This window comes from Erythranthe guttata, chromosome 14 (genome assembly GCF_056151865.1).
Source record: "Erythranthe guttata isolate IM_541 chromosome 14, IM_541, whole genome shotgun sequence".
In the NCBI taxonomy this organism is placed as follows: domain Eukaryota; kingdom Viridiplantae; phylum Streptophyta; class Magnoliopsida; order Lamiales; family Phrymaceae; genus Erythranthe; species Erythranthe guttata.
This window is the reverse complement of record NC_142546.1, coordinates 22,766,751-22,782,132: the sequence shown is the minus strand read 5'-3', so window position 1 is coordinate 22,782,132 and position 15,382 is coordinate 22,766,751. Positions and strand designations below refer to the sequence as shown.

The following is a 15,382-nucleotide window of genomic DNA, read 5'->3' as shown; positions in this document are numbered from 1 at the left end:
ATTTTTATCTCCTTAATATTATTTTAAATATTATTTTCGAAATTTATCATATTTGTATCCCCTAAATATTATTTTAAATATTATTTTTTATTTTTATCAGATTTTTGTCTCCTAAATATTATTTTTTATTTTTATCAAATTTTTATCTCCTAAATATTATTATAAATAATATTTTTTTAATTTTTTCAATTTTATATCTCCTAACTATAATTTTAAATATAATTTTCAACTTTTAGCAGATTTTTATCTCCTAAATATTATTTTCGAATTTTATCAAAGTTATATCTCCTAAATAATATTTTAAATATTTTTTTCGAGTTTTATCATGTTTTTATTAGTTTTTTATCTCCTAAATATTAATTTTGTTTTTTATCAGAGATTATTGTCTCCTAAACATTATTTTTGATTTTTATCAAATTTTTATCTCCTAAATATTATTTTAAATAATAATTTTGATTTTAATCATATTTTATCTCCTAAATATTATTCTAATTATTATTTTCGTATTTTATTAACTTTTATCTCATTAACATTATTTGAAATATTATTTTCGATTTTTATCAAATTTTTATCTCCTAACTATTATTAAATTTTATTTTCGATTTTTATCAGATTTTTATCTCCTAAATATTATTTTTTGATTTTTTATCAAATTTTATCTCCTAGATATTATTTTAAATATTATTATTGATTTTCATCAATTTTTTATCTCCTAGATATCTTATATATAAAAGAAAGAAACGCTAGGCAACCATAAGAAACCCTAATGTCATATTTGTAATTTTTTTCAATTTTTATCAAATTTTTATCTCCTTAATATTATTTTAAATATTATTTTCGAATTTTATCATATTTGTATCCCCTAAATATTATTTTAAATATTATTTTTTATTTTTATCAGATTTTTGTCTCCTAAATATTATTTTTTATTTTTATCAAATTTTTATCTCCTAAATATTATTATAAATAATATTTTTTTAATTTTATCAATTTTATATCTCCTAACTATAATTTTAAATATAATTTTCAACTTTTAGCAGATTTTTATCTCCTAAATATTATTTTCGAATTTTATCAAAGTTATATCTCCTAAATAATATTTTAAATTTTTTTTTCGAGTTTTATCATGTTTTTATTAGTTTTTTATCTCCTAAATATTAATTTTGTTTTTTATCAGAGATTATTGTCTCCTAAACATTATTTTTGATTTTTATCAAATTTTTATCTCCTAAATATTATTTTAAATAATAATTTTGATTTTAATCATATTTTATCTCCTAAATATTATTCTAATTATTATTTTCGTATTTTATTAACTTTTATCTCATTAACATTATTTGAAATATTATTTTCGATTTTTATCAAATTTTTATCTCCTAACTATTATTAAATTTTATTTTCGATTTTTATCAGATTTTTATCTCCTAAATATTATTTTTTGATTTTTTATCAAATTTTTATCTCCTAGATATTATTTTAAATATTATTATTGATTTTCATCAATTTTTTATCTCCTAGATATCTTATATATAAAAGAAAGAAACGCTAGGCAACCATAAGAAACCCTAATGTCATATTTGTAATTTTTTTCAATTTTTATCAAATTTTTATCTCCTTAATATTATTTTAAATATTATTTTCGAATTTTATCATATTTGTATCCCCTAAATATTATTTTAAATATTATTTTTTATTTTTATCAGATTTTTGTCTCCTAAATATTATTTTTTATTTTATCAAATTTTTATCTCCTAAATATTATTATAAATAATATTTTTTTTAATTTTATCAATTTTATATCTCCTAACTATAATTTTAAATATAATTTTCAACTTTTAGCAGATTTTTATCTCCTAAATATTATTTTCGAATTTTATCAAAGTTATATCTCCTAAATAATATTTTAAATATTTTTTTCGAGTTTTATCACGTTTTTATTAGTTTTTTATCTCCTAAATATTAATTTTGTTTTTTATCAGAGATTATTGTCTCCTAAACATTATTTTTGATTTTTATCAAATTTTTATCTCCTAAATATTATTTTAAATAATAATTTTGATTTTAATCATATTTTATCTCCTAAATATTATTCTAATTATTATTTTCGTATTTTATTAACTTTTATCTCATTAACATTATTTGAAATATTATTTTCGATTTTTATCAAATTTTTATCTCCTAACTATTATTAAATTTTATTTTCGATTTTTATCAGATTTTTATCTCCTAAATATTATTTTTTGATTTTTTATCAAATTTTTATCTCCTAGATATTATTTTAAATATTATTATTGATTTTCATCAATTTTTTATCTCCTAGATATCTTATATATAAAAGAAAGAAACGCTAGGCAACCATAAGAAACCCTAATGTCATATTTGTAATTTTTTTCAATTTTTATCAAATTTTTATCTCCTTAATATTATTTTAAATATTATTTTCGAATTTTATCATATTTGTATCCCCTAAATATTATTTTAAATATTATTTTTTATTTTTATCAGATTTTTTTCTCCTAAATATTATTTTTTATTTTTATCAAATTTTTATCTCCTAAATATTATTATAAATAATATTTTTTTAATTTTATCAATTTTATATCTCCTAACTATAATTTTAAATATAATTTTCAACTTTTAGCAGATTTTTATCTCCTAAATATTATTTTCGAATTTTATCAAAGTTATATCTCCTAAATAATAGTTTAAATATTTTTTTCGAGTTTTATCATGTTTTTATTAGTTTTTTATCTCCTAAATATTAATTTTGTTTTTTATCAGAGATTATTGTCTCTTAAACATTATTTTTGATTTTTATCAAATTTTTATCTCCTAAATATTACTTTAAATAATAATTTTGATTTTAATCATATTTTATCTCCTAAATATTATTCTAATTATTATTTTCGTATTTTATTAACTTTTATCTCATTAACATTATTTGAAATATTATTTTCGATTTTTATCAAATTTTTATCTCCTAACTATTATTAAATTTTATTTTCGATTTTTATCAGATTTTTATCTCCTAAATATTATTTTTTGATTTTTTATCAAATTTTTATCTCCTAGATATTATTTTAAATATTATTATTGATTTTCATCAATTTTTTATCTCCTAGATATCTTATATATAAAAGAAAGAAACGCTAGGCAACCATAAGAAACCCTAATGTCATATTTGTAATTTTTTTCAATTTTTATCAAATTTTTATCTCCTTAATATTATTTTAAATATTATTTTCGAATTTTATCATATTTGTATCCCCTAAATATTATTTTAAATATTATTTTTTATTTTTATCAGATTTTTGTCTCCTAAATATTATTTTTTATTTTATCAAATTTTTATCTCCTAAATATTATTATAAATAATATTTTTTTTAATTTTATCAATTTTATATCTCCTAACTATAATTTTAAATATAATTTTCAACTTTTAGCAGATTTTTATCTCCTAAATATTATTTTCGAATTTTATCAAAGTTATATCTCCTAAATAATATTTTAAATATTTTTTTCGAGTTTTATCACGTTTTTATTAGTTTTTTATCTCCTAAATATTAATTTTGTTTTTTATCAGAGATTATTGTCTCCTAAACATTATTTTTGATTTTTATCAAATTTTTATCTCCTAAATATTATTTTAAATAATAATTTTGATTTTAATCATATTTTATCTCCTAAATATTATTCTAATTATTATTTTCGTATTTTATTAACTTTTATCTCATTAACATTATTTGAAATATTATTTTCGATTTTTATCAAATTTTTATCTCCTAACTATTATTAAATTTTATTTTCGATTTTTATCAGATTTTTATCTCCTAAATATTATTTTTTGATTTTTTATCAAATTTTTATCTCCTAGATATTATTTTAAATATTATTATTGATTTTCATCAATTTTTTATCTCCTAGATATCTTATATATAAAAGAAAGAAACGCTAGGCAACCATAAGAAACCCTAATGTCATATTTGTAATTTTTTTCAATTTTTATCAAATTTTTATCTCCTTAATATTATTTTAAATATTATTTTCGAATTTTATCATATTTGTATCCCCTAAATATTATTTTAAATATTATTTTTTATTTTTATCAGATTTTTTTCTCCTAAATATTATTTTTTATTTTTATCAAATTTTTATCTCCTAAATATTATTATAAATAATATTTTTTTAATTTTATCAATTTTATATCTCCTAACTATAATTTTAAATATAATTTTCAACTTTTAGCAGATTTTTATCTCCTAAATATTATTTTCGAATTTTATCAAAGTTATATCTCCTAAATAATAGTTTAAATATTTTTTTCGAGTTTTATCATGTTTTTATTAGTTTTTTATCTCCTAAATATTAATTTTGTTTTTTATCAGAGATTATTGTCTCTTAAACATTATTTTTGATTTTTATCAAATTTTTATCTCCTAAATATTACTTTAAATAATAATTTTGATTTTAATCATATTTTATCTCCTAAATATTATTCTAATTATTATTTTCGTATTTTATTAACTTTTATCTCATTAACATTATTTGAAATATTATTTTCGATTTTTATCAAATTTTTATCTCCTAACTATTATTAAATTTTATTTTCGATTTTTATCAGATTTTTATCTCCTAAATATTATTTTTTGATTTTTTATCAAATTTTTATCTCCTAGATATTATTTTAAATATTATTATTGATTTTCATCAATTTTTTATCTCCTAGATATCTTATATATAAAAGAAAGAAACGCTAGGCAACCATAAGAAACCCTAATGTCATATTTGTAATTTTTTTCAATTTTTATCAAATTTTTATCTCCTTAATATTATTTTAAATATTATTTTCGAATTTTATCATATTTGTATCCCCTAAATATTATTTTAAATATTATTTTTTATTTTTATCAGATTTTTTTCTCCTAAATATTATTTTTTATTTTTATCAAATTTTTATCTCCTAAATATTATTATAAATAATATTTTTTTTAATTTTATCAATTTTATATCTCCTAACTATAATTTTAAATATAATTTTCAACTTTTAGCAGATTTTTATCTCCTAAATATTATTTTCGAATTTTATCAAAGTTATATCTCCTAAATAATATTTTAAATATTTTTTTCCAGTTTTATCATGTTTTTATTAGTTTTTTATGTACTAAATATTAATTTTGTTTTTTATCAGAGATTATTGTCTCCTAAACATTATTTTTGATTTTTATCAAATTTTTATCTCCTAAATATTATTTTAAATAATAATTTTGATTTTAATCATATTTTATCTCCTAAATATTATTCTAATTATTATTTTCGTATTTTATCAACTTTTATCTCATTAACATTATTTGAAATATTATTTTCGATTTTTATCAAATTTTTATCTCCTAACTATTATTAAATTTTATTTTCGATTTTTATCAGATTTTTATCTCCTAAATATTATTTTTTGATTTTTTATCAAATTTTTATCTCCTAGATATTATTTTAAATATTATTATTGATTTTCATCAATTTTTTATCTCCTAGATATCTTATATATAAAAGAAAGAAACGCTAGGCAACCCTAAGAAACCCTAATGTCATATTTGTAATTTTTTTCAATTTTTATCAAATTTTTATCTCCTTAATATTATTTTAAATATTATTTTCGAATTTTATCATATTTGTATCCCCTAAATATTATTTTAAATATTATTTTTTATTTTTATCAGATTTTTGTCTCCTAAATATTATTTTTTATTTTTATCAAATTTTTATCTCCTAAATATTATTATAAATAATATTTTTTTAATTTTATCAATTTTATATCTCCTAACTATAATTTTAAATATAATTTTCAACTTTTAGCAGATTTTTATCTCCTAAATATTATTTTCGAATTTTATCAAAGTTATATCTCCTAAATAATATTTTAAATATTTTTTTCGAGTTTTATCATGTTTTTATTAGTTTTTTATCTCCTAAATATTAATTTTGTTTTTTATCAGAGATTATTGTCTCCTAAACATTATTTTTGATTTTTATCAAATTTTTATCTCCTAAATATTATTTTAAGTAATAATTTTGATTTTAATCATATTTTATCTCCTAAATATTATTCTAATTATTATTTTCGTATTTTATCAACTTTTATCTCATTAACATTATTTGAAATATTATTTTCGATTTTTATCAAATTTTTATCTCCTAACTATTATTTTATCAACTTTTATCTTATATATAAAAGAAAGAAACGCTAGGCAACCCTAAGAAACCCTAATGTCATATTTGTAATTTTTTTCAATTTTTATCAATTTTTTATCTCCTTAATATTATTTTAAATATTATTTTCGAATTTTGTCATATTTGTATCCCCTAAATATTATTTTAAATATTATTTTTTAGGTTTATCAGATTTTTGTCTCCTAAATATTATTTTTTATTTTTATCAAATTTTTATCTCCTAAATATTATTATAAATAATATTATTTTAATTTTATCAATTTTATATCTCCTAACTATAATTTTAAATATAATTTTCAACTTTTAGCAGATTTTTATCTCCTAAATATTATTTTCGAATTTTATCAAAGTTATATCTCCTAAATAATATTTTAAATATTTTTTTCGAGTTTTATCACGTTTTTATTAGTTTTTTATCTCCTAAATATTAATTTTGTTTTTTATCAGATTATTGTCTCCTAAACATTATTTTCGATTTTTATCAAATTTTTATCTCCTAAATATTATTTTAAATAATAATTTTGATTTTAATCATATTTTATCTCCTAAATATTATTCTAATTATTATTTTCGTATTTTATCAACTTTTATCTCATTAACATTATTTGAAATATTATTTTCGATTTTTATCAAGTTTTTATCTTCTAACTATTATTTTAAATTTTATTTTCGATTTTTATCAGATTTTTATCTCCTAAATATTATTTTTTGATTTTTTTATCAAATTTATATCTCCTAAATATTATTTTAAATATTATTATCGATTTTCATCAAATTCTCCTAGATATTATTTATAATAATCTGATTTTCGATTTTTACAGAAAAGGGTAAATAAATCTGATTTTCATCCCTAGCGAATTTTGTGACATCGTTTTACATAATGTCTGCAACATTTGAATTTTATTTCTTCCCTACCTAAGGCTTCTTCTTTTGGTAACCCGACTTTAGATTTTGTTTTTTATCTTCTTCATCCTATTGACTGTGTGGCAATTAGTTTACATCTTTTTCCATCATGGCTTATAGGTAATTTCATTTTGTTAAATTATGTGTTTCATTAATTTATACCAAAGTTTTCAAATTTTATGTATAACAATTATTTCATTTTATATGTTATTGGACATATTATTGAAATGGATGATTTGAGAGAATTAACCAAAAATGGGCGGAGCCACAAGCTATTGGAAGTCGACCTTCAAGACTTATTGTTTGTATGCGATATTTAATTTATTGTTTATATTTATTTTTGTTTCTTAATTTTCCAATTGTTAATTCCAGTGGCAAAACAGCCTGAAAATGAGGCAGTGGAGAAGGGCTTAGTTCCGATGCAAGATGTATAGATGGCCTTTTATGTTGTCGATAGTTTAGTTTTGATTATGTTAACTAAGTTATTAAATCTAATTACTTTTAAGCTCAACATGAAAGACATAGTTGATGATTTTTTTCCTGGTTCAAATTTTCAATCTACTGGTATTAGCTGATTCAATTCATTTGGAAAATTATTCAATAGTAAAGTTATTTCCTTTTTTTGTATGTAGTATACGTAATGATGTTCCAGTATAATAGAATTTTGATCATACGATACATCAAACGTTTGTTTATATTCTTACAACATCAAAACAATGCAATTTGTTGTCCCGTGCATCGCAGGGGTACAATTACTAGTTATATCATATATATTAATATACACATGTATAAAAATTCATAAAAAAACCTGTGTTAAAACTTAAAACAGCATGTCGTGTGTTGCACGCGCGGACTGTGCAAGTGAGAGTGTATTTGTTTGCGTGAAAAGCCAAAATTACCGTCTGAAATTCTTGAGCTCACGCTTTCCGTGACAAGTCTCACCTTGCAGCAAATCGCTTCCATTTTCGTCGAACGAGGTGCGGCCACTTCGCTCTCAGGCCTGCGTTGCTTCACTGAGCTGTAAGATCCTCTCACTATTTCGAAAATTTGTCCAAGTGTTTTCTATTATTCTTACGTTTAATTTTTCTGAAAGAAACAAAAAAACCAGAATTGAAGTATAATATGATGTTAGCTCTGATTATAGTTTTGAGATTTCTGATTAAGGGTTTAACTCATGTGTATGTACTTCTTATTATGTGGAATGCAATGTGTTCGATGAAATGCCTCAATGAAATCTTGCCGTGTATGCTATATTTATTGGTTTCCACATGGGCTACTGGAACTTGGAAATTGGAACACCAGGTTTGGTATAAGCTCAGAGAAAGCAAATGATTCCTTTCATAATTGAAGGCACTTTAGGAATTTCACTAGTATGGCTGTTCTTGATGACAGCAAGATAAAATTGGGCACAAACTCTAGGTTTAAGAATAATGATGTAAATAAACTGCAGTTCCAGAATATTTTTATTTTATATTGTATAATGTGGTTTGTTCTTGTTAGGTAGGCTTAGGGATACATGGTTGTTCTTTGGCGAAGCTTCCCATAGTGTGATCTTTTTGTGCTGTGATATTCTTGTTAATTCAATGGATGTTCGTCTGACTTGTTTTATTGTGAGAATAATTTCTTATTGCATTTCGACAATTTGGGTATGATGAAATTTCAAAACATCAATCAGGTAGTAGGATAATAATTGCTTCAGAATTGTCGTATTTATCTGGTTGTACTGGAAATTTTATGTTAATTGTTAACCAGTGGATTCATTTTTCGGGGAGTGGTGAACTCTACCTAACGATTAGAGATGTAGAATGTTGAAATTGCTACATAGTGGAGGGATCATTCCGAGCATCAAGAAATATCTCTTGCTCGATGGTTGATAAACGAACTTTTTTCATCAAGCGCTTGACCTAATGGTTTTTTATTTTATAAGGGATGTTATTCAGTTCACCTCCTTCAACTGAATTATTCTTGAGTTCACCACTCTGCCATGAATAGTGATCCCGTAATTTTTGTTTTCTTTACACTGCAATATAACGAGCCCGAAAAGGTCATTGTGTTCCATTACCCCCTCACCCCTAGAAAAGAATGTTTGTTGTTTATTTAGATATTTCATCTGATCTGATGATGAGAGTTTTGGTAACTTATTACTGTAAGTGAACCAAGAAGTTAGCTGGGAATTGCACTCTAGTAAATGTTCTTATCAAAACACGACTCTCTTTTCCAGTAAAAAACGAGGCCTGTATCTTATAGTTCAATCTCCTAACAGAAAACAAAATTAAATTCAGAGGGGCAGCTTGTATAAACATATCAAATAGTTAGGTCGAGGCCATGTCATTGTTCGTTATGCCAAAACTTCCAGAAAGAATGCTAGAATTTGAAGAATCGCCGTTACCACGATTTATTTAAATAGAGGGGTATTAATCATCAGTCTCACCATAATTGATTGATGAATCACATAATTATCATGGGGAAGTCAAGTCACACATCAAGAATCTTTATTAATTACATTTAGTCTTCAGTTTTCATGTTTTTGTACTAAACCTCATGGTCACAGTTTCTGGGCATTTGCTGTTGTACTCGCAGGTATTGCATAGCATCTCGGACATGGAAAAACAAACAGCCGACGACAAAATTCTTAGCTACAACGATGTTGTCCTCAGGAGATCGGATCTCGAAATTCTCAACGGCCCGTATTTTCTCAACGACCGCATCATCGAATTCTACTTCAGCTACCTCCCATCCACCTTTCCGGAAGCTTCTGAGGACATTCTTCTGCTCCCACCTTCAATCACCTTCTGGATAAAAGAGTGCCCCGACAGTGCAAGCCTTAAAGACTTCATCGAGCCTCTTCATCTACCCCAAAGGAAGTTGATTATCTTCCCAATCAACGACAATGATGATGTCACCGAAGCGGGAGGTGGGACCCACTGGAGCTTACTTGCGTTCGATAGAAACACTAATTTGTTTGTGCATCATGACAGCAGCGGATGTCTGAACAAAAATCACTCCAAAAGGGTTTATAAAGCTGTAGTTGCTTATACGGAGACTGATGCCAAGTACATTGAGTGCTCCAGTACACCGAGGCAGGTGAATGGGTTCGATTGTGGGCTGTATGTCACTGCCATTGCACGAGCAATCTGCAACTGGTGTGCAAGTGAGAGACGTGATTATAATATGGAGAGTTTATGGTTTTCTACCATTGAGGAGCAGATCACACCGTCACTTGTTTCTAATATGCGAAATGAGATTCTGGAACTCGTTCGGAATTTGATGGTGAAGCAGGAGAATCGAGTTGCTCGGAAGTGAAAACATAGTATCCAACAAGAACTTGTTGTAATAATTACGTGGTGAGCGTAAATGAAGTACGATATTTTGTTTTTCGAAAGCAGTTGTGGGTACTTACGTGGCACAGTGGAGGCTCTAAATGTTCCTTATGGCAGATACACCTGTAAGAACTCTGTACTCTAATCAGTAATTTTTTAATCTTTATATGATTAAAGCCTCGTTTGGTTGGGGAGATTAGTCGTGATTAACTAAACAATTGAACTTTGTTTGATGTTTGGTATGCCTAATAACTTCCCGGGTCGACCCGCAAATATTATGTTATCATTATCTTGCCTTTTAGGCAAGTTTTTTAATTGGATTTTCGAAGGTCCAATAATACAATTGTGTAACCACGTTTGGTTGCCAAGATAAGATTATCCAAGGTAAAATGAGATAATCTAATGAAACCCAATTGTATTATCTGAAATGTTAAATGTCGTTTCAATTTTACTAATGTCGTTTTGACTTCGAACCTGATTTTGACATATTTCTATTTTGATTTTGGCAAAATTCGAAACACGAAAACTGTAGTCCTTTGGGTTAGATTTCTAATTCAATTTAAATCCGCTAGATTGGATGTCGTGTGACAAAGTTATGCATGAATGAGTCACATTTTGAATTTTAGATACCTAATACATCAAAGTTGTGGGCAGTATCCATTAATTCATGTATATCTTTCTCGTCCGACATCCAATTTTGGTGATTCAAGTTGGATTAGAAAACTAACTCAGAATGCTACAAATTCTCTTTTTCGGGTTTTGCAAAATTTGGAATTAAAAATGATCGAAATCACATTTAAAGTCGTAACGGTATTATTAAAGCTCGAACGACATTTATCACATTTGGACCTTGGAAAATTGAATAAAAAACATACCTAAAGGCTAAAAGACAAGATAATGCATAGTAACATAATATTTGCGGGTCGACCAGACAAGTTATTAGGGATACCAAACATCAAATAAAGTCCAATTATTTAGTTAATAATGGGTAATCTCTGCAACCAAACGAGGCTTTAGAAGACTGATTTATCAGGTGGCAATTGGCTATCTGTTGACTGTTGCAAATAACATCTAGTTGAAAATAACTGACTTCACATACTTTGTGACCATCTAACCTACTTTAGCCCCTTTGTGAGCCGTTGTAAACCCGAATTCAACTCGTCTTTGAGCCATTTGATATATTGTTAGCTAATTTAACCCGATTTGGAAAATCGTAACCTATTTCGACTCGTTTCTAATCCATTTAACCCTTTTTTGAACCATTAAATCTATTGTGACCCATTTTTGAATGATTTCCACCAACTCAACCCATTTCAAAAAATATACGATACTTAGTCAAGCGATTTAACTGCGTTTTTAACCTTTTTTCACTCATTTCGAATCACGAATTTTAAAAACTCGACGAATATTAACATTTGAATCCGTAAACTGATTTGTTAAAACGTCACTTGTAGTCTGATTTCCGTGATTACCCCCTAACAGAAAATATTGGCCTTATTAGTTTGGTTTCTTGTCCAATTGATATCAGCCCACCACCCATTTCGGGCCGTTTTATCTGACGTCTGCAAAACAGGCCGGTTTTGCTTCCTCACATGCCCAGCCCCTTTCCTCCCCACTACTCCATGACTAACTTTATAGTTCTCATTTTATTTAATTTAATTATTATTCTAAAATTTTTAATCAGAATATAACGATATTAGTATTACTATATAATTTAACATTTGAAAATTTAGAAAACTATTATTAAACAAAAAGGATCGTCCACTGGTCCAACTATATAATATGATCATATTCGATTTGCCTAGATAAACATGCAATAGATGAATAATTAAATACCACTCTGTATATTATTATTTTAAAATTGAATCTCAAAGATAGATACTTTGCTTCGCAAGGGAGAGAAGTGTGGAAAACCTAAAAATGGAGCCCACCCACTAAGGATTGATTAAGACAGTGTTCTTTCCTCGTAAAACTCAATTATTCGTCGCCTAGCCTAGCCCGTATTTCAAATGCCACGTCTGCTTTTCACAGATTTGGTATCATCCTCGGGCCCACTTCCGCCGACCACTCACTTAACCTGGGTCCCACCTGTTTATTCTTTTACTCGGTTTTAGTTTTGGCCTTGGTCGACACTGTGAACTCGAACTCGAACTCGAATATTTCGAAATAACAGAATAGCTCGGTTCGTTCACACCCTAAATAGGTCATTGCATGCGAGTAGGATAGAGTCGTGTCTATACTTTTAATATTTATACGTTTTCATTCACTTTTCGTATCCTACTTTTTGGACGTGCCGTTTTTTATGTCCATTTTCCAGTTTTCTCAAACTGCTGTTTCCGAGTTCGTACTACATAACATATAACAATCTCTTTGAAATGCTCCTAGTAATTCAAATCACAAGGCTAAGATACAGAGATTCAAGTACTGCTACTTTTATTTTCTGTAATAAAAAATAATAAATAAATAAACCATAAGCTATGGATCTCATGAACAATAATTAATAGAAACATATCTTCTAGGTTTGTGCACATGATTACTTACAATGCCAATATGCGATACATATGCTGTCCGGCACAGCTTTCAAAAATCGCTTTCACTTTTGCCTCGTTGTTTTCATAATTTTCATTTGACCGGAAAAATAATCTTGACCGGTCAACATGTTTCGTCTGATGCTGTAATGTGTAACCATGGTCCTAGCTAGACAACCACAGTGTCCTATTGTGGACCCACCAAATTATTTCGCACACAAAAGAAAACCAAGATGATATGCCTAATTGGGCCAACTCAATGGGCCTACAATTTCTTTACATACTGGGCTACGAGCCAAATATCGAAGACTAATATCACCGAGGCCCAAACACCTTCAAGTAAGGCTTGGGCCCAACAAAGCAAACCCAACCCAATAAACGACATATAAATAGAGGTTTTACTCATTTTATTAAGGTACGTCCTATTAACTGAGCAATACTATCAACTGTATTCTCTGGACTATTTCTATGATCAGCACGTCTGACTTGAGCGTCGGAGGGGTTTCCGCCGGATCAACCCCCGGCGTAGTTCACGTGTGTTCATTTCGCAGGTACCTCAGGATCATCAAGTTGTCAAGCTACTGATCTGCTTTGCTCTCCCAGTTCGTTTTCCACACTACCCTATGTGATCTAAGTAATTAGCATCATCATTTTGGCGCCGTCTGTGGGAACGATGCAAACCAGATCACGTAGCCAACAAGATCCTCCTGAGGCGTCTGCTCGGAGAGAAAATGACACAGCTAACGACCTCCCACCTCGTGGAGGCTCTGGCTTGCCACCTCCTCCACGTCCCATGGATCTGCCTCGCGAGGTTCAGGTGATCCCCCTCGGGACCCACCACTCGCCGATCCACCAGCTCCTCTAATGGTTCAAATAACCGATGATGCGCTTCATTACATGATAGCAAAAGCTTCAACTCGCGCTGCCACAGAGGCCGTGACCCAATATATTGCCACGATTGGAGCAAATGCTCCCAACGCGATACCAGCACCTGCTTCACATGTGGAGCCACCTATGGCACCACCGCCATCGACTCCCTGGGGGCTTACATCTGCCCCCAAACATTTTCGCTCGCCAAGGGTTATCGACTCCCTGGGGCTTACCTCTGCCCCCAAAATATCTCGCTCGCCAAGGGTTATCGACTCCCTAGAGGTATACAGTGCCCCCAAAACATTTCGCTCGCCAAGGGTTATCGACTCCCTGGGGGTTTACATCTGCCCCCAAAATATTTCGTCCCAAGGGTTATCGACTCCCAGGGGGTTTATAGTGCCCCCAAAATATTTTGCTCGCCATGGGTCATCGACTCTCTGGGGTCCTACTTCCGCCCCCCCTCGAACGGTTCAAATAACCGAAGAGGACCTTCAGCATATGATCGCCGAACCTTCAACAAGATCAACTTCTACTTGCTCCTCTAACGGTTCAGATAACCGATAATGACCTTCAGCGTATAATCGCGGAAGCTTCAACTTGTACTACCACTGAAGTAGTGGTACCATACATCGTCATAGCAGGAGCCAACGCTCCTCTTCGTGAGGCCCCACTGGGTCCTCAACATGATCAATTTCTACTTATTTCTCGAACGGTTCAGATAACCGAAGAAGACCTTCAGCGTATGATCACGGAAGATTCAACTCGTGCTGCCACTGAATTAGTGGCACCATATATCGCCAAGGTTGGGCATCTCACCCCAGTGGTTCGTGATCGCCTCATCCTAAATGGGGGGGCTATCCCATCCTAAAGTTGGGCATCTCATCTCAAGGGTGGTACATCCACTTACCTTTCAACCCCAAGGGGTTTCACATCCCATCAAGTGTTTCACGTCCCTACTTCAAAAACAGAAAAAATGGTCAGACGCACACGCGCGAACCAATGACACAACTGTGCGCATCCACATCAGACCATAGGTCTCGAGCGCCTCATCCTACAGTGGGCAATTATCCCCATCCTAAGGTTGGGCATCACCCTTACCTTTCCAAGTGGTTTCACATCACATCTCAAGAGACGAGTATAATCTCCCTACACAAAAAATAGAACATCCCCAAGGGGGTGCACATCTCATCTCAAGGAACGAGGATATCTCCCTACTCAAAAAATAGAACATCCCCAAGGGGGTGCACATCTCATCTCAAGGAACGAGGATATCTCCCTACTCAAAAAATAGAACATCCCCAAGGGGGTGCACATCCCATCTCAAGGAACGAGGTTATCTCCCTACTCAAAAAATAGAAAATCCCCAAGGGGGTGCACATCCCATCTCAAGGAACGAGAATAATCTCCCTACATCCCATCTCAAGGAACGAGGATAATCTCGCTACTCAAAAAATAGAACATCCCCAAGGGGGGGAACATAAACCACGTAAAAAAAAGAGGGTAAAATCGCGCACGCGAAACCCAAGAACAGGAAGA

At 28.4% G+C, this 15,382-nt stretch overlaps 1 protein-coding gene across 2 annotated transcripts; it reads left to right on the top strand.

Annotated features, from left to right (window-relative positions):
* The first annotated feature begins 8,029 nt into the window (after positions 1–8,029).
* LOC105959152 (Cysteine proteinases superfamily protein) lies at positions 8,030–10,735 on the top strand. Of its 2 annotated transcripts, none has more exons than XM_012983196.2 (2): positions 8,030–8,148; positions 9,709–10,735. In XM_012983196.2, the coding sequence occupies exon 2, from the start codon at positions 9,730–9,732 to the stop codon at positions 10,429–10,431; it is 702 nt and encodes a 233-aa protein (XP_012838650.2). In that variant the 5' UTR covers positions 8,030–8,148; positions 9,709–9,729; the 3' UTR covers positions 10,432–10,735. The 2 variants fall into 2 exon arrangements, with proteins under 2 accessions (XP_012838650.2, XP_088669477.1); XM_088813351.1 differs by having other exon boundaries at positions 8,044–8,148; positions 9,680–10,735.
* Positions 10,736–15,382: the final 4,647 nt, after the last annotated feature.